The 24,923-nt window shown below is 39.8% G+C and overlaps 1 protein-coding gene across 1 annotated transcript in view; it reads left to right on the top strand.

The window, feature by feature from the left end:
- Positions 1-6,444: 6,444 nt before the first annotated feature.
- The window catches only part of KLF12 (KLF transcription factor 12), a 123,153-nt gene continuing 104,674 nt past the window's right edge, over positions 6,445-24,923 (top strand). The window contains exon 1 of the mRNA XM_062514792.1: positions 6,445-6,510. Coding sequence (XP_062370776.1) covers positions 6,445-6,510 — 66 coding nt within the window. The remainder of the gene's footprint in view (positions 6,511-24,923) is intronic.

The following is a 24,923-nucleotide window of genomic DNA, read 5'->3' as shown; positions in this document are numbered from 1 at the left end:
ACATCTCTTCAGTTCTATTTATATTCCCTAAAACTACTGAAACCAAGCTAATAAAAAAATCTTCTAGCAGCAAAATCTGAGATCTTCGTTATCTTCACTGAATATTGTCTTGACTTAAAGTCTTTTTCTGGAGACAGATACGCAAAAGTACGTTGCAAATGACAACATTACTGTATCCTTAGGGATGTGAGTAGTTCATAACTTTGGAAGTCTGCTGTTTTCAAAATTAGTATTCTTTTCTTCAAGAGATCTAGGCAATGGACTAGGAATTTGAAATTATGTGTAAAATTTGCAGATGTTTGTACTGGTATGAGTGGGATACAGCTGGACAGGGTCTGGTACTTCTAGCGGGGGTCTGAGCTGGGGAGCATGAGCTGAAGGCCAACCCTTGCATGTGCCCCAGGCACTGACAGCATCAAGTCACAGCTGCTGTTGAGGTCTGGGCTCTACCTGGCAGGCACAATTGTAATAAGATACCACACTCAGAAGTCTTCCTAGAAAGCTTAGAGCTGTGATGTCTCCTTGTTCACTGGATGCCATGCAGATGAATGTCTGTGTGCCTTGTCACCAAATAAGTTTAATTTTAAATTGATATGTGCTAGAGTCAACCACACCCAGTTTCATATGAAAACAGTGAGAAGTCTAAGGATTTGCTTCACTTTTTTTTTGCACAAATTGTTTTGGCTTTCCTTGAAGTATCAGTAAAACCAAACTAGTTTTCTGGTGAATTTGACTGAAAATACAAGTTCGGAGTAAAATACAGAGCTACCAGGATCTCTGCTTTCTTTATGAACATTTCACGCAGCTGTAGATATAATTACATATGATGAAGATCTTATGGAAAGACATGGGCTGTTACCCTCAGTTCCCTGGCAGAACTCCCAGTTAAGTGATTCTGTTCTAGCCACATGAATGTACTTTCTTTAACTGGTATGTTTCATCCTAGAGAGAACTGCATTTAAGTAAATAACAAATCTCATTGTATGGTGTATAAAGGTCTTCGGAAAACTGAGTTAGTTGACAGGTTTCCATGGCGTCCTCTCCCTATGAAGATTGTTGTGTTTGATAAGAGATGGTAATCCTTCATTCTTCTATTATCCCTTAAAACTAAGAGGAAAAAACAGTTTCACATTTTTAAAAACATTTTAAAAGGTTCTAATTTACCTGGAGTGGATCACTGTACATTTTTTGTCTCGTTGTGTTATGCTGACTCTTGCTTTGACCGATGAACAACTTCAGTGTAGTAATGCAAGCAAAGAGAATAATACAAATTCGGGTATAAGTGTTCAGAAAAATCAACAAGGTAATCTTATTGATAGGGCATATAACTGACATAGGTTACTTCATGGTTAATTCAGTGATGTTTCTAAGATGTCTGTATAAAAAAAACAAGACTTAAAACTTTGTGCTTCTCAACTGTCAAGAACATTGTTATAACAAAAAAATTACCCCAAGAATATAATGATGAATTAAGAAGTTATAACAGGTACTGAAAACTTGTGTAAAAAGAGCTAAAAGATGAGGCAGGGGAAGTTTTGTGTCATAGCTTTGGGACAGAAGGACTGCCTAAAGGTTAGGATTGCCATGGCTCTTAACTGTTCAAATGTTTTCCCCTTAAGCTTGAAACTTTCTACGGTAGATTGAATGGTGAATTTGAGATTGCTTTTCCCCCAACTGATACTTTATTTTTCAAAATCAAAGGGTGTCATATTAGAAGTTAAGTTTGTACAGAAAAGTAAAGGGAGGTTTGGAGTGTAGCTGGGCCTGGGCAGAAGGAAGCTGGGAATGCAGGTGCTTAGTTTTAATCTTTGTTTTTCACTATCCAGCTCTATTGGCAATAAATTAATTTTCCCCAGATCAAGTCAGTTTTGCCTGTGTCAGTACCCCATAAGTGATTTTCTTGTCTCTATCTCATCTCCTAAGCTTTCCTATATTCTTTTCTTCCCTTGTGCTGTTAAGAGAGGGAAGGAATGCAGCAGTGGCTTGGGTGGGCCATATGCTGAGTAGCTAAGGTGAAGTCCACCAGAGTTTTGAAGACTGAATTGTCAACTGAACCTTTTAGTTCACCATGGAAAAAAGCAGAACCATCAGTTTCTCTGTCTTACCAGTGTGCAACTCTTCAGTGAGAGTTAGCCTTTCATTAGTGGTGGCAGTAACAAGTATCATCTGCCTTGTCTCTGTATTGCTTGTGTGTTCATGAGTGAAACAAGAGGAGGAGACTTCCTTTCACAGCAATGTAAATGTTTGTCAATCCATGGAGAAAATGTGAGGTCTGAGTTCTCACTGTTCTGAAGCCTGAGTTTCACTGCTTTGTTCCTGAGGTTGTCTGGGGTAGGGCTTTAGTACTGAGCAGCTAGATGTGAAAATCTTGGGAGAGTGGGAGAGACAGCTATGATTTGGGGTGGGGATATCTGCTTTCCATCATCTTACGCTTAGAAGAAATTATGAAGGAGGTTTAGGGGTGTCTTTGGTAGTGTCTCAGAACAGGAGATCAGTTGTGGCATCAGATCCTCTCTGATTGTTAAAAGTTTGCAGTGTGATTCTCAAAATGTATGGCTTGGCCAAATGGAAAACTTGGCTACAAAACCTTAGCACTTCTCATGGATGGCAAATGTCATAATAGTGTAATTCATAATTAAATAAACACTACTGGGTGCTAAGGGGGTTTGTATCAGGATGAGATAATGAGATTTGGGATTTTGCTTTCTCTAAAGTAGTGAAAGATAATTTGATAAAAAGTTGCAATGGAAAGCCATCCTCATGAAAAAAATGCCAATGATGGTTGTAGAGGTGCTGTGCTGAAAATGTGGGCCTTTTAGGAGAGGGGACAGTCTGGTTATTAACTGATTGCCACAGCTTCTCAGAGGAACTTGTAAGCTTGAAAGCTTATCTGTCTTGTGTAACAACTGCTCTAATAGCAGGTGCCCATATGGACCTGGGTATGATTTGTGTTTTTAATTAATATTTCAAGGGAATAAATGTCCAAAAGTGATTAGTGGCAGGTTCCAGCGGATGGCGCTGAGAAAGAGAGCATTATTTCTTTTAGGATGAATTACTCATCCAAGAGAACAGATGTTTTGGTAAGGTCATGCAGTGTTTGGCTTGATTGTATGCCCAGTCTGCTGTGCATTTTACCAAGGTGGGAAAGGAGTTCCACCAGGAGGGTTGAGGTGTGAGACTAGAAAAGGAAGGATTGTCACACAAATTAAGGTGCTCTTCACCTGAGCAGTTTTGGGGGCTGGAAGTTATCTACCACAGTTAATGAAGACAATTGAGTGGCCTGAATAATGCATTGACTCAATCACATCACCCATCTCTGCTGGTGCATCTCATGAGTCTCATCAGTTAATGCGGGCACTGGAGCAGACTGGCCTCACTTTGGTGTGGATGCTCCGTCTGTTTGTCTGACCTTGGAGGCTCCTGGAAGAACTCAGTTTATATCTCTAGCCCCACTGGGAGCCACGCAGGCCCCTTTGCATTAGCCCACTGTATGGGAACTTTAACATTTATACCTGTTTTGCTGTGTGGCTTTGAACATACTATAGTGCAAACACTGGTTGTGTCAGGAGGGTGATGTTTGGAAGGATCAGCTTTCTGGGTGACTTTGGGCTGAATGTGTCATCCCTGTGATCACACACAGCCTGGATCTACTCGGCAGTGGCCCCTCAGGATATGTAACACAACGTACTTCAAGTTATAAATGCAGAAGAGATCAAATAGTTTGGAAATAATTTACTCCTGTGATTCTTACTCCTGTGAATTATAAATTATCTGAAAGCCAGAGCTGTTCATAGACAGAGTATTTGCTCTTCAGATGAGAACTCGAAAGGCTGCTTTTAAGAAATAAGATTTTTGGAGAACAAAAGGGGAAGCGAACACTATGAAAATTTAGTTAAATGTAAATGTGTTAAATGGTACATGAACTAGTCAGGTTTTCATGATTTATCAGCTTTAAACTTCAAAGGCTCTGTTTAGCTTGCATTTTTAAAACTAATGAGTTTATCACAGCCAGTGGGGAAAAATGGTTCAAGTATATCAGCTGTAAATTGGTACAAAGCACTAAAAGGGACATTAGCCTCTAATCAGATTCTAACAGTTCATTAAACCTGCCTTTCCTCCGTGGAGCTTTGTCTTCCCCCCCTCCTCCTGCCCGAGCCTCCTGTGTAAGTTAGCCTTGTCCCTTTGCTCAGGCTGGTAAAACTTCCTCAGGGACACGATGCAACATCAGCTCATCCTTCTTTGTCTATGAGCTAAACAGCCTAAGGGATGTTGATGATGGTGTATTCCTGGTCTTGCTGTAAAATTCAACAGTGCTGCCTATAAATCATGAAAGCAGAGGGACCTCTCAACTTGCAAAATAGGCACTGGGGGAGCCAGGAATGCCATGGTCGCTCCTGCTCTTTCTCTACTTCAAACCACATCCAAACTGATGGGGGTCAGTGAGACCTGTGATCTGCTGCTAATAAGTAAACAGTGCACTGCCCTTGATGGGGAGAAAGATGTAAAGCCATGAACAATTTCATCCAGCTTATTTGTGGCATCAGAGACCCTTCCTGCATTTTTTCCACCTCATGCCTCAAACACTGAATAAAGATCAAGGTGCATAAAATAATTTGCTCAGCAAACATAGGAGGAATTAGTATTTTTTCCTCTTCTTGTTGTGTCAAGCTTTGAAAGTACAGTAGATGCACAGGAGTATCATGGCATGGACTGAGACATCTCAATAGCTTGACTGATTTTCATTCTCACATATTTGAATGCAGAGGTGTCCTGCTGAAAATTACTTTTTCAGTCTGAAATTTTATAACTCTAAGCTTTTAGATCTTTTTATGAGTGATCTAGATCTACTTTTAAAGAAAAGAAATAAATAAGATTGCGCTTGCTTATCTGCTTCACTGTCTAGTTTCTTCCTGTCCTGTAGTAAGTAACCACAGCTCTGAGTGCTGAAATACACAGGGTTCGAAGTGAGGGTGACGGGGATTTTAAACAGGTAATTTGCCGTGCTTTTGGCACCATGTTGGAGCATGGCCATATCAGTTTCCTGCTTTGCAACATGTTCTTTAAATTACAATAAAGGAGTATATAAAAATAAACAGTTTCTGCAGTATTTATATCCTGGAAAGTGGAGATCCTGGGATGAGGTGTATTGATTGGAAAAAAGGAAAATGTTAAAAGTAGTTTAGTTTTTTAGAACTTATTTTGAAAGCTCCATTCAGATGGACCATTTTCCTTAAAATTCCACTAAAGCAACCACGATAAGAAACTGGACTGTGAATGCATTCCTTATGAACTATGGCACCACACAGTGCTGAATGGATCTGGTGCCTGTGAAACACAGGGAAAATGTTTTTTTCTTTCTGTTCTCATGCAGTTACTGAGGACTACAAGGTACCAGAGCAGAGGTGAGTTTCCAAACAGGGGTGTAGATTAATAACTGACTATGAATGAGTCACTTGTAAGTGATGTGTGGTCCAGTTACATTATTTGAAAAATGAGTGCGATGTCTCTACATTTCTGTAGCACTGATCGAGGTGTCTGGATTTGTAAGGTCACATTCTAGCTTGAAGGATAAAATGTTTTTTATTGTTTTCCAAACTAAATGGCAGCTGAAAACACGTACTTTCAAACACCAGCCCTGAGCCTTGGCTGGAGTTGAGAATTGATTCAGGTTGAGGTACTGTTTGAGATGAAGGCACAAGAGATTGTTTTCAATGTCCTCATAAACTGCTGTAGTAACTGTAGGAATGTTGAATCAGGGGAGCACAGTTGTGCAAATCCTTCTTCAGCTTGAAGCTCTTGGCATAGAGTGCCCATAAGTACATGGACAATGCATTTTATTAAGTTGCTTTTTTAATCTCTTGTCTCAGAGGTGTTTGGAGATTCTCATTGACAAATGCTGATAACTTTATAAGACAATGATAAGAAATTTGAGCAATTGTGTGTTAATTTATAATGTCTATGGGTACAGGCCTTTACTGTAACTTCTCTACATACAAGCCCATGCTTTGTCTACCAGAAGTCCAAATGTTATGACTGAAATCATCTATACCTAAGCATGCTGCCAAAACCTTCAAACTGTTTGACGCCACTGCTTTCTTTTTCAGTTCTAAAGCAAGGAATTTATATACACGTACCTGTGTAATTAATTTCAAATTACAAAGTAGCAATTGGAGATGATTTTTCCCTTGTTGGTTACAAAGACTTAGTTATCTTTAAAGGGTAACTGAAAGTATGATTTACTGTTTAAGCAGAAATAGTAACTTGGTAGCTACTCCTTGATTTTACTATCACATCCTCCTCGTTAACTTCATTTCCGCTGAAAGAAACATACATCTACAGTATCATAGAACTTAAACCAGTGAATTGGAACAGGTGTTTTTTTCATATTTTTCTGATTAACCTTGTCCTTTTTTGCCTTAGGACATCAGCGACTTTGAGAACAGAATGTTAATGCTTGATGGGATGCCGGCAGTCAGAGTCAAAACAGAGCTGCTGGAATCCGAGCAAGGGGTAAGCAGAGGATTGTGTGACCTCACTCTGGGAACCCTTCCCCAGCTTCTCTGTGGTTAGATGTTCCTCCCATTTTCTTTTCTATGTTTTTCTTTATTTCCACTGTTCTGGAGCATATTTTCTTGGGGCTTGTACTGGTGAGCATCTAGTCTGATCTGCTGGGAGCACAGAACAGAACTCTGCAGAAGACTTATGGAAATCATCTGGGATAGCTGACATGCTGTTGGTGTAATTTTACACCTATTAAAAAAGGTGCACTTTAATTAAAAAAAAAAGGAATAGATTTCAGTAAAGGAAGCCAAATTCATATGTCTGGGAAGTCCATATATGTATGTATGTTTACTCCTCTGCCTTCTGGGGCTATTTGCCTTACTGTGGCTGTTTCATCATTTTTATGCTCATCTTAATCCATTTATTGTTTGTGGAAACCTGCTCTCTCTCTCGTGAAATGCACCTGTTTAAGATAAGAGGACTAAAGCTGGTGTCACGTCAACTGCTGAATACAGGACAGAGCATGAATTGGATTTTGAATTTTTTTGCAGAACTAGGTGTTGGAACGATAGTTTTTAGGAAGATGGGAGGGTATTTTCTTGCATATGTGGTATCAGTGATTGTAGATTACAGCAAGGTTATCTGTATTTAATGGATTTTTTGCTGTCATGAAACTTTGTTACTTTTTGTATATCATATGTTGTTCCAAAGAATCCAAGCCACTTTACTAATCTGAGGACAGATGCCTTCAACAAGCAGCCTGATAGGAGCAGCAATGCTATTGCCTTGTAGAGACAGGCTTTTGCCTAATTCTGTTACTTGGCTTTTTTCCCTTTCTGCTCTTTTCTCAGTTATTTAATTGAGAATTTAAATGATATGGAAGAGAGGGAATTAACTTTCAGGATAGCTTAATTTGAAATGGTTGCAAGGAAATGCCAATTATTCAGGGTGTTTTTGAGGCTTTGAGAGGAAGAAAAAGGTTGGCATTTAATCGAGTTCTTGCTTACCTCTGCCTTCTTGAGAGCAAGTACCCTCAGAAATTACTCCAATATGACGTAGTTTGTGGGAATGTAAAAATTGAATTACTGTGTGATCCATGATGATGAAAAGACGGATCCATTCATTTTTTTAATACCTTCTGGATGTTTTGCATTATGTCTTTGTATGTAACAGAAACGTTCCTCTATAGTGTTCAGAAGACAAAGGTTCCACTGGCATTTGCCTTCGTTCAGTTTGAAATAAATTCTGTGCATGATACATATTACTGAGTCCTTTATGAAGATACTTCCTATAACAAAGCATGGGTTGATTCTGGAAGACCTGCTTGGTGGTGTAGGAATTGGAAGGAAATGAATGATCTATATATTTTTTTAAATTTCCTTAGAGTTTCTTTAATAAAATTTTATGGACTTCTGTATAAGCAGAAAATGATGTCATTTTTTTTCTCCGGTGACTGAGCCATTGGACAAAGAGCTCATTTGATTTGGAATTTTATGCACTTTGGTACTAATTAAGTAGTGTCTGGTCAAGAGTCTCTGGCACCTTTATGATTCTTCATTAGGGAACAATCAATAAATACAAAATGAATTCTCCAGTCCACTAACAGAGGAGCTGGCCATTAGAATGGCAATTTTCCAGCAAACAGCTTAAACTCTAAAGAGGGCTGGTTGAAACAGATGTTTGGCATGTATTTCAGAGACTGCTTTGAATATGTAGGTGTTGGTATACATAACAGGGACAAGTATTTGAAGGATGTGATTACCAAAATCAGCACGTGGAGCTATTTGGGAAGATGAATATCATAACTGGGAAGCATGGAGTGGGAACTTAAGTGTGATCCAAACAGTAGGGGTTTGAAATTTTGAGGTCTGTCTGTGTTGCTATAGTGCCCAAAGTCCATAGAGTGGCATCTCCATCACAGCATATGTGTGTACTGGGAGATGTGACTTCTGCTTTAAACTTAGAGAACTAAGATGGCATTTTGAGTCTTGTGAGCATAAAAGTCCAAGGCTTCATCACTTACAAGCTGAACACCAGACAAACTTCCAAAACCCAGGGGAAGACATTTGGGTTTTTTGCTGTTCTGGTTTAGTATCAGTTGCGGGTATCTAGGTTTGCAAGGGCAAAAGTGAGACATTTAAGGGTTAAGGGTTATGAAAAAAAGATTTCATCTGTGATTGGAGAATCATGAAGGCAGTATCAGTTGTGGAGGAGTGAAACCAACTGGGTCTGGAGCACCAGAATGGTGAGTATTGCTCTATCAGACCAGAGAACTCTGAGTTTGCCCATGAGGCTTTAGGGTGCTGTTGTCTTAGAAGGGCTACAGCACTGCTTTGAGTTGTCTCCTGTTTAAGTCTGAGCCCATATTTCAAATATCTTCTTGTTTTTAAATAAAAAAGGATATATGCCTGTTCCTGTAGGAACAGTACTTTTGAGTACTATTGAGTACTTTTCTGCAGGACACATGAACATGTCATCCAAAAAATGTTTTTTCTCTGTTGTTGTGTCTTGGTTAACTCTTCTTGTGATTCATGGCCTCCAAGGTGGGCTTCGCACACAGGACCCTGCTGGGAAAGTTTAGGTATTGTCTGTCTATTTATGAATGCAGGACTGTGTTGCACACCCAGTTGGTGCTTTCCTTGACCTATTGACTAAAGAAGTAGAAAATACCCAGCTTAGCATTCTTAATAAAGTGAACAATGATCATTCCAATAACTTGACAACAAGGAAGTAAAAAAACTCAGAACATTCCCACCTACAGCACCAAAATGGAAGTACAACTGGAGGAAAAAAGGTTTTATACAAACAATACCAGCTTTTAACCTTGAATTACTTTTTCACTTACTTTTTGTGACCTGTAGTTGTTGTGAAAAAATGCACCATGTGCATTTCATTAATAAGAAATTCATCTTCCCTACACTGTTCTGGGCAACTTGGTCTTCACCAGGTTGTCTCTTGGCTATGAACAGTGGTGGTAGAAGTCATATATGATGTAGATGAGAACCAGAACAGAGCAGATACTAGCATCTTCTGCTGTATTTGGATACCAAGTTAGGCAACCAATCCTTTATATTCCCTGGTTTCTTGTTTTAATTTGCAGACTTCAATCTTGTTGCAAAAGAGGCCAAGTATAATGTAAGGTTCTTCTATACCATTTGTGCATAAGCTCCAAGATGTTCTAACTTTTGTGTTATATGTTTTGCTTCATGATTCCTCTGTGTCTTTCACTGTATTTACATGCTCTGTCCAAACCTGGTCTGCTATCACTGAAAAGTTTTTAAGAAGTTGTCTTAAGCAGTAGTATCTCAGTCCTTACACTGCCCAGGTTTTACTTACCTAGAGCAAGTAAAGGTGAATTTAAAATGCAAAAGCAGTAAGCAAAGAAAGTGTAGTCCAGCTGAGATTTTCAGGTAGCCCTGGGAGAATGAAACTGTGTGAGGTACTCCAAGCTGCAAAACAGCCCACTCTGCTATGCCCCATGCACTAGATCCTTGGAGCCTGTGACTGGTGAAGAGGTGAGCAGGACTCTGGAACTGCACCCTGTGTTGGTGCAGTGAAGACAAACCTTTACCAACCCAGATTTAAGATACTGAGTTCAAGTTAGATCATTGTGGGAGAATAGGATTTAGGCAGTCCATAAGGAATACACACCTTATGAGATAGAGGTTTCTAGTCAGATTTGGAACAAAGAGGTATTTACAAGGGAAATGGATTTGCTATTTGCTTTGGAAAAAAGTTAAAACAGTTCAGCATTTTTTTATTGTCACCAATTTAGAGAAGTTTAATGATTTTAAGAGGGCCATCAGCATTAGCAAGAACACATGCTTATTTTTCTAGTGAACCACTGTCCTTAATTTTGCAGAGGAGATTTAATGCAGTCTATTGTTTGAAGCTTCAGGAAGATACAGTGCTGCTTTAATGACTTTATCACAAATGAAAAAAAGACATTACATAAAAGATATCGCATTGCCCTTTAACAAGGCTTCATTATTATCTCCCCTACTGTGGAACAGGAGCCAGCATTGCTAATAAATTGGGAGAATTACTTTAGAAATATGAATTTGCTTATCATTTAATGTTCTCCAGTGACCTGCAACTTTAGATCTTTTGGGCTGCAGTAAAATCTTTCTCAGTTACCAGCTTCAAAAAAGGACAGGAAGATGGTCTCTCCCCATGAGGCTGAAGGTGGTATACTTCAGCAGGAAAAAAAAAAAAATCTTCATTCTTTCTTTGTCTGTGCCAAAAACTATTCTGGAATTAATACTTAACTGTAAAAATGCATGGAAGCTGGAGTAATGCATTGGTAATAGAAAGTGGGTGGAGAATTTATTAGCTGGTGGCAACTTTTTAAGAAGTTAGAATGAATAGTGTTGACTGGTTTTGGTGTGGAGTTTGAAAGTCCTGCTACTCATTGCAGAATGTGGCCCAGTTTCTAAAAATTGGTAAATGTGTGCAACTTAGTGTTCAGTTGCAATTTTTTAAGTATTTGCTAAGTTGGGCTGTAAGCTGTTGATAAAGGAGATATAAATGTGGGACTTAACATCCCACAACCAATCTTCAAATACAGAGAATGATGAACTGCTAATTTTCATTAGTTTCTTTGTTTCCAGATCTGCAGTGTCATCTTTTCCTTTGCCTGCATTTTGTCCTCTCAAATCATCACTGGGGGATTATATATCTCTACTCTGAATTCTCCTCCTAATTCTTCTTGATCTGTCTCCATTCAAATAACTTATCGTGACTGAATTATGAAAAGAAATTATTAAAGTGACAAAACCCTTTAACAAGTCAATATTGTTCTGTGTCTTTCATAGCCAGCCAAATTATCTTTTTGTCTCATATCTGAAGAATGCTATCCGTCCTAATGTTGTTATATGCATAAACATGTTTTACCTCAGCCTGGATAATGCTGAAATAAACCTTTTATTTTTAAAAATTTCCAAAAATACCTATTCAGTTGTGAGAGTAGTCTCAGTAACAAAGCCTGCTCCATGACTATATGGGGAGCTGTTTTGCAGTGATTCATTCAGCTTGGGTACATTCTTTGTATTAGTAAAAGAAAGAGCACTTCTGATATTTGCTGTTGTCATTTGTGAGTTTCTGCTTCATTCAATTACTTACTTGTTTTCTGAAGTGTTTAGCATGACTGATTTGGGGAAACAAGTTACATATGGACAGTGCACATGCATCAATCCCTTCTGCAAAAAAAGCCCTTCTTACTTTCTGTTGGTTTTGTTCATCTTGCAATTGGCATCACTCAAGGAATTACAAGGTGTTAGAATCACAGCTGGTAAAATTCAGTGGTTGCGTTGCAGTGCCATAAATGTAGAATAGTCTTCAGAAAGAGGTCAGGATCTGAGTCCAGATCCAGTAAGGACCTAACCTACAGAGCATGATGCAAAGCCCTGTGAGATGTACCCAAGGGTACGTCTGTATTTCCTGAGCACTGCTGAAGGTTGTGCTTGCAGCCCAGAAGGGTTATGCCAGTTGGAGTAATTAAGTCAAATCAGTTGTCACAAGCTGATGAGTACTGCAGGTGTTGTTCCATGTTGAGTGGAAGTTTGCATAAAGAAAAAAGGTACCCAACTCCTACATATTTGCTGTCATTCTGGCATTCTTGCTCAATCCTTGCCAGTGACTCAGTGACATTGGGGAGTGTAGAGTCAACTAACCACTGGTCCAAGAAAAACCTACCCAAAGGGAGAAAGGGAATAGTTATGTATGTCCTGCAAGTCATACTTGCATGTGAAGTCATGGATATCCTCTATTATATAGAGATGGGGAGTGCAGGGAAAAGATCATGGGTGCTGCTTCTGATTAGAGTGGGTGACCTGTATCTGTAATTCATCCTGAAACATCTTTACTACTTCTGGGATCCTGGCTGCCCACTTCTGGCATGTCTCTGCACTGTTGCATTATCAAACACTGAATCTTTTCAGGGTCTCCTATTCCTTACTCCTTTTGAAGTCAGCTCATGTGTAGAGAGCCGAGGGGTTTTATCATCGATGTAGGTGTGGTTTCCTTGTTTATTTTTTGTGTTTCTCTTCTCTCCAGGGATCAGACCCAAAAATACTATAGAAAGGTAATGGATTTAAGGCTAACAGGAAATGATAGCTTAACCAGCTCAGCACACTTGCGAGGCAATCTTCTTGCCAAGCTAACCAAGATTGCAGACTAAAAGGAAGGTGGGGTTATAAGATGTATGATACTGTCTGAAGTTCACACTAAGTGAAGTATCCCAGATCCTCGGAGACTTAATTTACTGACCACTGTCTGCATTGCTTTCCTTTTCTAGGCAGCTGAGTTGACTGTTAGAACAGCAGAGAATGCGCTCATTTTTCTGTCGGGTATTGTTTGTGGTCTGTATGGTAGGAACAGGGGGATTTTCACTTGTGGGTGAAAACTTAGTTTGTGTGAGGCTATTGTACCATTAAAGGGTGGTCCCACCGTATCTAGGTTTAATTACTCAGAAGTTTAGACAGTCTTTTAATGGTGTTTTTCAGATATTAGTGGCTGTGCTTTTTGGGAATTCAGCAGCAAGTGTAAAGGAACGAAGCAGAGGAAGATCTCTGCTCCATACAGCTTGTGTTTCGCCAACAGTGCAATGCCCAAAAGAGATTTCCTAAGTCTGTAGTAATAGAAGGGCAGCAATAAGATGGTTTCAGTTACAAGAAATTTAAATTTTTATGAAGAACTATATAGTAGAGGAAAAGGATAATACTTTATCTGCCAAGACTGGAGAAAGTTTCATAGACTATCTGGGATGTTACCCAGAAACTGACTTAGCTTAATGTTGTTACAGTTCCATAGCAAAAATACAGTTACAGAATACATCATCTGTTAGATACATGAATTTATAAGGTTTATGTGCTTAAATGGATGAGAAAAATAATGTTGCCTTTGGGAGAGGAAAAGTTGACTCTTTGATTGGAGTGTAGTGCTGAAGTTCATTGCAGGATTGTACTTTGGTTGCCTTCTATGCCCAGTCAACTATTTTGTGAGCTCACCTTCAAGCCAGTTTGCTTTTTTGGTGACATATGACCTCTCATCTTGTTCTGCTACCAGAGCTTATGATGAGAATCTCCTGGAAGCTGAGAAACTGGACATAAAGAAAAACAAGTATGATATATACAAGCTGTGTAATTGTCAGTTACTGTGGATTCCTAAATCTACATTGTGGGTTGAAAATAGATTTCTTTTTTCAAGATGTGAAAGGTGAACATTTCCATTACTGCACTAAAGATGTTGTTAAAAATGGTTTAAAAAAATTGCAAGAAAAATTTTAACCATTCAAATACCTGCAATTAATGTAACTCTCCCTGACAACCCAAGTTCCCGTGACACTCGTGTACGCTTCATTTCCTTCTCTTTGGGGAATCTAATATTGACAGTTTAGCTGTAATTTTGCTTAAGTTTGCAATCCTAATTGAGGAACCAGTGAGGTACAGATTTTTGCTTTTATGCATTGTGCCAGAAGGCTATTAACACTGTAGTCATGGGAGCTCAGAGCATATATCAGCTGGAATACAGCACTGTATTCTAAAGTCCTGTTGTACCTCTGCCTTGAAACTGTCACAGGTCTGTGCTGTTTCATGTCACAGTGCAGTGGAATTGAGATACAGCAATGAGCATTTTAGACTTAATGTGTGAAACTATTATTGGCCTATGAAAAGCTATTACTCTTCTAGTCTGGTAAGTCCCCTGATTGGGCATCTGAAGTTTAATTGAGGTTGAAATAGCAGTGAAATTCAATAGGTTACAGGTGTGCATAACCTCTCTGTTCCTATCAAGAAACTGAGGAAGGTGAGTTAGGTAATCCTGCTTCTCTCAAAATAAAGCTACCTTGAATTACTTCTTGTTTGCCTCCGTCTATGATTATATATATGCATGAGTAGTGCAGGCCTGCTGATGTATGGTAACTTTTGTGGTCCAGAGCTCTTGAGTAAAAATGTTTCCCGTTGAAATGTCTCTGTGAAATAATTAATCACAAAATCTTTAAAGTTATTTATCTAGGAGAAAAGTTAGTAATTAGGTTTAATTTTGTTTTACTCACAGATGAATTTAATTGAATATTTTTGTTTGTTTTAATGCTGATGAGAGTAGTCAGTTCATTATGACAGTCTGTATTGTGCTCAGGAGGGCATGTTGGTATGTTCAAAGTAGAAATGAGGTGCAAGTGACTGGGCTCTTGTCCTTTCCCTTTGTTTTGACTTGTGTGAAGTGAAATCTTCTCTCTTCCTGGCTTTCAGTTCAGTAATTGCTGTACTTTATTTCTTTAAGGACTCTTGAAGTGAGAAGGATTGTGTAAGTGTGCATTGTTACTATATTTCTATTATATGGTGGCTAGCCTAAGAAAAATAAGAATAAGCCAGTATAACTCAATAATCTACAGTATCGCAAATACTTCAGCATCATGAGACAAATGCCATTATGTTAGGAAAATACCAAAATTATTTTAATCCTTGATGTTCATTATGAGAAAGGATTACTTTTACTTTTCTCTTGTCCGTTGATGTTCTGTTAGCTTTTTTTTTTCTGTTGGAGGTTGTCTTAAACATCTTTTTAATGTATATTTTATTCTTGTTCTGTATCCTGCTGGGGAAGTACTGAACGAGCTGTATATATTTTTTAGCATCATTGACTTTTTTCCTTATTCCTCTCTGTGGAGATGAGTAGTCCTTACATAAATTACTTTGAGGTTTCTGTTTTCTTGAAATGTTGTTTGCTTGTTTTTAAATTCCCTTCACAATCTCCTCACTCTCCTCTTCTTCACACCCCCACCCTGTTTCACATTGTGAGGATGAGTATTTAATAAGCTGTTATTTAGGGGGGCATCTGCTTTCAGACATCTTTTTACAGATATTGTTATTGCTTGGTTGCATCACTTAAACGTATCAGAAAACCATTGGAACTGCAGGCAGGAAAAGCCAGCAGCAATCAGAAGTGGTGTTTGTCCCCCCTTGCTGGCACAGATTGCTGCTCATGCTTCCCATTGCCCAAGGATGGAATCCAAGCAAATAAGTATGCTAAGACCCAGCTCATTGGGGTGGGCGGGGAGCAGGGAAGAGGAGGAGAGGTGCTGAGGATGTGGTGGAGGGAGGACAGGTGATCTTCCCAAGCAACTCTTGTTCATGGAAAGGATCAGGTCAGATTAGCCCCCTCAGCCCCATCTCCTCCAAATTGCCTCCATTCCCCTGGTTCCTAGAGGGAACACCAGCCACGCAGATGTCACATGCATCCTGGCTCCTTTGGCTCTGTTGATGTTGGTAGCTTGCTTCCTACTTTCATGATATATGCTAGAGACTGATAGTGGTGCTGAGACACTGACTTTGGTCTTTCTATGTGGTGTTGTGCTTTAAGCTTATGTCATTCCATTAATTCTTTGAAGACAGCAGCATCACCCTCTCCTGTCTGGGTTACAGATATGCTTGGCTATGTTTTTAATATCGTAGGTGCCCCTTCATGAGATTTTTCCACTTTTCTTTGATAGCTCTTTGCTAATTTCTAGCACCTTTCACACATGGTAGAGGAAGGTGCTGCAAAGATATCAGCGAGCTGTCCCCCGTTTCAGCTACAAACCCACATTTTCTGTGTTCATCCTTGTATGGCTGATGCATTAGTAGAAGTTCTTGTTGCCTTTGATATTCCCTGCTAGTCTGAACTCCAGCTGAGCTTTGGTTTTCCTAACACCACCCCTGTGTTCCTGTGTGTTATTTATGTGTTAATCCTTTTCTTGCTCCTCTTCCTTATACTGCCTTTTTGTACTGGAGTTGCTTCATGTGTTTAATGTCTCCCAAACTGGTCTCCTAATGCTTCTTGGTTTTTTGAGTGGTTACATATACTAGTGCTGTACTTTGATCTCCTTAAAGACTTTCCAATACTCCTGTGCTGTTTGACCCTTTTAGAGGTATCTCCCATGAGACCCCACTTAGCTCCCTGACAACTCCTCTAGTTGAGAGTCTAGATTGACCTGGAGTGGGTGTTTGTTAGCACCATTCTTTCTTCACTCTCCTCTTATAACTCCATTTCCCAGAGGTCATCATACCTGCTGATTACCACAGCTCCACCTGTTCTCTTTTCCACACCAACAGTGGTCATTTTGGTTTTGTCTGTGTGGGATGCTGTAAGACCACAGGAGTGATCACAGTGAACCTGATGAGAGGTTCTTCTTATGCATATGCTGGCTGCTGTTATCATGTACTTCTAGAAAGTACAGGCAAAAAGCAAGCATATAGCAGCAGTGCCCTGGTACACCTGCCTGTACCTGTTGCTGTGCACTGGGGACCACATGAGCAGAAGGTGACATTTAGTATTGGAAATTTTCACTGCTCTTTGAGCCTCGTGGAGATTTTTCTGATAACCAGAGGCTGTGGTGTAGGTTTTGTAAAACCCAGTCTTGCATCTGCCTGTTGCCATCCTGAGACTGCAGTAGGAGCTTAAGATGTAGTGGTATAAATAGTGGTGTCAATGAGAGCATTTCCTGTGACAGACTCTTGATTTATGTTCCCATTACTTATAGTAGAACTGTTTTCTGAGGAGTCTATATGATGAGGTGTCTGGGGAGGGAAGAAGCTATGGTGTTGAGAACAAAATAATTTTTCTTCCTTCAGCTACTGAGTATTGTGTAATAATGCTATGTGATAACTTAATGTTACTATAAACCTTATGTTTAATAGAGTACTTAGGGCTTTAATACTAATATGTTGTTCTGTTGTTGAGTAAAAGCACTAATGTTGTTGACAGCTGTCAACAAATAGAAGGTCCCCTGTGGAAGTAGTAGTGGTCTGAGCCATGATTTATATGGCAGAACAGCAGTTTGGGAACTCCTGTCCACTGCAAACTCCTCTGAGATTGTGCCAGTGCAGAGATGCACTTTAAGCTAGAAGAAAAAAAAAATATGGGAAAAACTGAAACTCCTTTTTCCTCTCTCAATTCAGGTTATTTTGCACATCCAAATTAAGGTGATTAAGTAAACTAATTGAAGTATTAGATCTGCAACATCCAGAGTTCTGTGTGATCTGAAGGTTAAAACATGCTGTGCAAACATGGCACAGAAAAACATCATTGATTTTCATAATAGAAAACTTGTAAAATAGAATAGAGAAATAGAATTGAAGCTGGAACAGTCTCATTGGCTTCTGAATAGTATTCATTTTACAGAATAAGCTAAAAAATCTGAAGCGAAAAGGTAAGTGTTGCTTATGTCTGGTCTTGGAAAAGAGTATATAGTTTGATTTATTGAAGCTTGAGTTTCTTTCCTTTGTTAAGTTTTTTTGCTGAATAATCATTCATAGTATTGATAGGATAAAGAATCAGTTTAAGATGACTGTTAACATAAGTGTGTAAGTTGTTATTATTGAATACTCAAATATTAATTTGTTCTTACATTAAAAATCCATAAATACTTCCAGTCTAAAAAGAGGTCGCCTTGAGTTTTGTAACAGTTTTTCTGTGTAGATTGTGACCTTACTGTTGTCAGAAAGAACAAGTATTTCTTAAAGGCTAAACAGTAAAATAGCTGCCTGCTCTAGGAACTTGGTAGCTTTAAATAGGTTATGGAGAGACACTTTTGGCTTCTGTGGAATTGATATTTGCACCTTTGTCAGCAAACCTCAAGCTCAAAAAGAAACAAAAGAGTACTCCAAGTATCAGAATCATTAAGGTTGGAAAAGACTTCCATGATCAAGTCCAGTCTTTATCTAATACCACCAAGTACACTAAACTGTTTCTCAAGGTGACACATTTACTGGTTTTTGAACAGTTCTAGGGATGGTGACTCCGCCCCTTTCCTGGGGATCCTGGCCCAATGCTTAGCCAGTTTAAGTGAAAAAGTTTTTCCTAATATTCAACCTGATAAAGTAAATCCAAATCACATATGCACAGTATGAAATACCTGGTCCATAGCAGAAAGCATGCTGTGGCCTTGTTTTTGAAAGGTGCTGAATATTAAGCCTTCAGTAGAGAATGTAAGTATCTGCTTAGCTTTTAAGAACTGAAGGAGTTCTGTTACTTACTCATGGCACTGGCTTAGGGCCAGGGTGTACCATGCAGGAACCTTAAATCTATAGAAAGTGCTACCATAGTCTCTAGAAATCTTTAAGAGTCTTTAAAATAATTGGAAGAAATCAACTGGATTAAATGTGCTTGGATTTTAAGACAGAGTAATGTATTACATGTTAGGTAATGCATTACTAAATGATGTTTGTTCTTAGTTTTGTTTAAACCCTGCTATTAAGCTAATATGGAGTACATCTACAACAAGGAAAGTTTCTATGAAGTAGTGATCTTTTAAATATTCTTTATGGACTAATTTTATTTGTATCAAATGCTGGGATGAAGTGTGTATGTGAGGGTTTATTGTTGATTATGTACCCTAATTTTTTACTATGTTCCTTGCTTTTACTCATGATTTCTAAAACCACATACTCTCTGAAACGATAAATGTTTTTGTTGTTATCCATCAGTCAGTGGTGAGTACAAATTGCATCAGCAAATGTAGTTGGAATGCATCCTCTGTTAAGCTAACTTTCTGTTAAAAAAATCCATAACATTAGATGAATTTGCCTTACTAATTTTAAAATAAGGGAAAATATATTTTACCATCTAAAAGATGGATGACGGAGGTCAGTAACTAAGCCCTGACCAGTTCTCTGGTGTGTTTAGGAGTTGCTGTTTACATTGACTGTGTTCCTGAACTGTAGCTCCTCTGCATAATGTCATTGCCAGAGAACACAATGACTGTGCACACCCATGGGTGCCAGATGCAATTTAAATAAAAGCCCATGTGAAGGAGTATGGTATAGGCAGTAATGGCATGAAAGGGTGAAGAGGGATCAGTGAAGCTCTCATTCCTCGGGAACTGAAAGTAGACAGAGGGATAGAAATTCATGGTGGGAATATGTTGCCATGCCAACCAAGTAATTTTTCTAACAGGAGGAAGCTGGTAATGAATAACTGCTGAGTGGGAACTTTAAGAGAAAAACATGCTCTGTGCAAAACCAAAAGGTTACATTTTTGATAATCGACCTTCACCATTCCCCCTATGAAATTCTGCACTGGCAATCTGTCTGTTGGAGCTTCCTGCTGTCCTGTACCAGACCCTGCTGTGCCCATCTGCTAATCTGGGAAGTGTCTGCCTGCGGTGTGGTGATGGGTACCAGTCCTGAGCCTGTGCTGCAGGCTGACCCGAGCCCTTTGTGAATCGTTTCTCAAGCAGCTGTGAAAGCCAGATGTGGGTTTCACCAGTCTGTCTCCCTTAGTAGCTGTTTTGGGTGTTCCCTTAAATCATTGACTAGCATAATTTTGTCTTTCCTATTTCTTCTAACACAATGTGAAAATTCTGCAGAGAGCTGGCATCTTTAAAAATTACTTCTTTCTAAACCCTGATAAGCCATGTGTTCTGGGACTTGGACATGTGTTGTTCATGTTTTGTTTGTAGGTCTTTATAGCCTTCTGATTTTACAAAAGAAGGAACAAAAAAAGACATTGAAACTTTATCTAAAACGCTGATTTTTCTTTTTGTTTGTCTGGCGTTATTGCAGGAGGATTTAGTAGTGCAAGGCACTTGCATTGCTTTACCTCCAGTGCCCTTAAAGCAGTGTTCAGCTTACGCTGTGATCTGTGTTTAGATGAGTGCTCCCACTGTGAGGGTTTGTGCACTTAGGGTGGTATGAGCCACCTCTGGGATCAGAAGCTGCCAGACATATTAATAGGGAGTACCTCTGGATAAATTTGCCTCTGCTGAGTTCTGAGCTGCTGCAGCTAGGCTGTTGCTGCTCCCTGGCATGGCCCGGTGTCATGGAATCATAGGATGGTTTAGGTTGGGACCTGAAAGAACATTTAGTTCCAGCCCCCTGGAGAGGGCAGGGATACCTTCCACTAGATCAGGTTCCTCAAAGCCCTGTGCAACTTGGCCTGGAGCAAATAGCTGTTCTGTCCACCTTGTGTGGATGCCCTGTGCTCCTCTGCTGCCTCCTCTCAATTCCCTCCTCCTGTTGTGTACATGCAAATCTCAGCTTTCTGTGCTTTTGTTTTAAACTATGCCCCCTGCTTTTTTGGACAGGGTGCAAGGAGTGCTTACCAGCCTTAACAGGATGTAATACTCCTTATAGTAGTACCCTTAATATTAGTTGTAGGGAAGGCTAGGTCAGACATTTGAAGAGGTTCTTCCCACCTATTTCCTTCCCCAACTCTGCAACTGCCATCTCTGAACTGGTGCTGGTAGCTGTGGGATTGCTTAGTGAGCCATTTCAGCCTGATAGTCTGACATAAAAGTAGTTTGAAGGGAATGAGTGAAAAACCCAACAAGATTTTGGCTTTCTTAGGAGTCAGGCAAGTGCTGAAGTAGTCTCAAAGCAGTGTGGAGGAAAGGGAAAGAGTGATAACACATGCTTGGATATGTGCTACCCTAATTCATGGCTCGTGCTCTTAGTCGTGCCATGTGGATGAAAGGCTGTTTGGGCTTTGCTTTTGCAGTTTGCAGGTGCTAAGTGACTGAACAAGGAAGGCATTTTGACTCCAGCAAAAGACAGCTAAGTGACACAGCATGAAAGAATGGAGCTTCCTGATATCACAGCCTGTACTTATTAGGGTGATTTGGAGATTTCCCTACAACTCTGTTTTTTCTGATGGAATCTTCTGCTGGTTGTTTTTGAATCTGTTTTTGTGAGCATGAGAGATTGCATGTGGAAAAGAAGAGCAGTTCTCAGACACCGTGGATCTGTGTCTGAGCCTCATCCTTTTATAGCACCTCTATGTAACCTGTGCTGTTGCTGGTAATGGAGTATATCAACATTTGCAGCCACACAAGGATCAAGGCGTTTATGAGGGTGATGTATCTGTATGCTAGAAGTCTTGGGAGCATGTCATGCAAAAGCAAAAAATAAATTAAAATGCAGTGGCAGAGATCTCTTAAGATTTCTTGCATCATTATCTCACACGAAACAGTAAGATTGTCCTGGCATGACTGAACAAAAGCAATAATGTGAGAATATTATTTTGTCGACCTGCTGATTATCCCTGGACATTTCCTGAAGCAAAGGCATCCTCAGCAGTGAGTTCTTTTGTTTTACATAGTTTCAAATACAGTCATTTCAGGGAGGGAAGCTGGTTCTTCTTCACATTTTCTCTTTCAGTGTGTCCCATAGATGGGATGTGTTCATCTCTGAGTTAGTGAGACTCCCTAAGTGGATATGATTTCTCCTCCAACTTCTGTTCGCTTCTAGAAAACCTGATGGATAAGCCCCTGCGCAGTTGACTTGGAAGTTTACACTGGAGAAACATAAAGACTGATTCTTTCCTTATTGACCTGGAGGAAGAAGGAGCTCCATACAAGTTATACCCTCTCTTCTCACTGTAATGAATCAGCAATTCCAGCTGTCCATAGAACCTGGAGACTGCACAGCTCAAGATGCAGCCCATGACATAATGTCATTCTGTCTACAGTCATAGGTTTGGTTTATGTCTTGGGGATCGTTATTAAGGAGTAATAGTGAAGTGCTGATAGGATTCAAGAACCGTCTTGTCACGGCTTCAATAGGAAGGTTGGACCAGATGACCCACTGTGGTCCTTCCAACCTGACCCATTATGTGATTCTGTAATCTTAATATGTATCCCAAGAAAAGGAACTTGAAATTAATAAACTCCCCATTTTTGTGAGAAGAGTTTTGTCATCTGAAAGTGGTGCACCAAACATGAAATTTCAGTGTTTTAACATGGATAGAGCCTATTGCTAGTGGAATGCCTTCAAAATTAAGGTCACTGGCAAATAGCAGAAGGTACTTGTTCGGAACGGCATTTAACATTCAGTGATCAGTATAGAAAATACTATTATTGTTTGGACATTTACTGTTACATACAGCATAAAGATTTTGAAGCAATTGCGACCAGAGTATTCAGTTTGTGCCTTATGTTTTCAGTATATGCACAGTGTTCTCATTATGCATTTCTCTTCTCAGTGTTTTGTTTATCTATCGCACTTTCTAGAGATGTTTCTTAAAATTCACTTATCAGTTTGGTCTAGGCAAAAAGTGGCTAAATTGAAGCTTTTAAAATAGCCCTCTACGTATGAGATACAGATAAATGTATTCATTTTGGTTGAGCTTCGGTTAAAGGCTTGGTCTAATTTTGGATTCAGAGTGCATCTCCTCCCAAGTAAATCACGTACTTTACAGCTACCCACCACTTCAAGTCTGACCTTGAGGAAGAACTTCTCATCGTTCTCATAAAGCTTAGGGAGGGGAAGAGAAAAGAAGGTTGAATTCTACTGGGCCAAGGGAAAGACTCTTGTCATGAATGCCCAGAACATCTTAATCTAGTCACATGTTAGGTGGAGAACTTTATCTGAGCTCAGTTGTCAGGGAAGAATGTATGGAGGAGAGTTTATCTGGGTTAACCAGCCTCTAAGTCAGAAAGGATTTAATACATGAAAAACAATTTCTTCCATTGTGCCCTGGTAAGAACAAGTCTTTGCCTTTTGCAAAACCCAGGTATTTGTTTTGTTGTTCCATTTGGGGAGTGATGTGAATGCTGCTCTATAGGATGTGCAAGGGACTTTGTGTCCCTAATAAGAAAAAACAGGTTTTCATCCAATATATCCAGTTTCATCTATATTATGTTACATTAACCCCTGTGTCATGTTTCCTCAGTCTAAAAATCATGGTTAAAATACGGTCATCAACCTGTGTGTTTCACTACTCTTCTTAAATCTAAGTGCAGCTCTTTTTCATAACTCTTGATAACTTGTTCATTACTTGGTGTCCAAATGGCATATGACTGAGTACACGGCATGACATCTAGTGGTAATGTCCACAGAGGACCTTAGCTGATGCTTTAATCTTTGTTACATGGGCATGTGGTGAAACATACTGTGTGTTAAAGCAGTTTATGGTTCTAGTCTCGTTGTGTGGAGTGAAATGGTAGCAGGAGCAGGCTGATTTATTTAGAATCCTCATAACCACCATGGTGAGTCAAACCAAAGGTCCATTTGGCCACACACAGCAGCAGGATCCCCAATAGGTGAGGAAAACAGGGAAGATGGAAAAGGTCCACGTTGTGTGATCCTTCCTTGGACATAATGATCAGGCAGCATTTTTAAGGTGATTTTAAGCCCATTGCTATACTTGAACCATTCTATGTAATAGCCACTCATGAACTCTTCCCAGTAAAACTGTTTAATCCATCTTTTAACTCATTTATGCTTATGATATCTGGGACGCCTGTGGCAATGTGGTAGCAAATGTAGGCTACTTCTTTTCAGTTATTTTGCAGCTGTTGTCTGCTAATTGCATTAAGTTTTGTGAAGAACAATTTCCATGTCAACTGCTACTTCGATGTTTATCATAGGACTTCAATCATCATTTTCCCAAACCTAAGCATATTATCTACTTTATATATCCTTGAACGTTCATGTCTCATATCAACCTTGTAAATGTATGCTAACGTGCATTTTTAAATATATCAGGTTCAGTGTTCTTCTTCAGTAAGTTAAGTATTTGAATGTTAAAAAACAGTGTCTGAGCTAATCATCCTTAATTTCTAGAACTGACAAGACAAAAATCCTTTGACCCCTTGATTTCTCACCACTGGGTAGCATGGGTATGGTAACCAGTGCAGGTTTAGGTGTCAAGAACATGAATAGCATTAATAGCTCCAGGATAGATGTGCCACTGGCCCAAGCTGGGGCCAATTAGAAGAGGTGGCAATGCTTCTGTTAAGATTTAAGAAGGGAAAAATAATAAGAAAATTATGCAGCCAGTGAAGAGTAGGGTGAGAATATGTGGGAGCAGTACCTCTGCAGAAACCAAGGTCAGTGGAGGAGGAGAGGAGGATGTGCTCCAGGTGCCAGAGCTGAAGTTTCTCTGAAGACCAAAGTACAGACCATGGTGAAGCAGCTGCCCCCCTGCAGCCTCTGGAGATCCATGGGGATATAGAGATCCACCTGCAGCCAGTGGAGGAGATGAACACCAGAGCTGGTGGGATGCCTAGAAGGCAGGTGTGCCTGCATGGCAGGCCCATGCTGGAGCAGGATCCTAGCACGGACCCATGGAGAGAGGAGCTCGTGCTGGAGAAGGTTTCCTGGTAGGACTTGTCACCCTCTGGGGGACCAGTGTTGGAGCAGACTGTGCCTGAAGGACTGCAGTTTGTTGAAGAGTCAACCATGTTGGAGCCATCTGTGGAGAACTGTCGTCTATGGGATGGACCCAGTAAAGAAGTTTGTGGAGGACTGTGTCCTTTGGAAGGGACCCTGCACTGGAGCAGGGGAAGGACTCTTTGTTTTTTCCCTGAGCAGCAAGAGGAAAAATGCTTGATGAACTGATTGTAACCCACATTCTCAGTCTCCCTGTGCTGCTGTGGGGGAAGAAGTATAGCTGAGGAAGGGGTGGATTTAAGATTTATTTTACATCTCGTTACCGTGTTCTGA

Source organism: Cinclus cinclus, chromosome 2 (assembly GCF_963662255.1).
Source record: "Cinclus cinclus chromosome 2, bCinCin1.1, whole genome shotgun sequence".
In the NCBI taxonomy this organism is placed as follows: Eukaryota; Metazoa; Chordata; class Aves; order Passeriformes; family Cinclidae; genus Cinclus; species Cinclus cinclus.
Note: the sequence above shows the minus strand (reverse complement) of the source record. Positions and strands in the feature narration are given on the sequence as shown.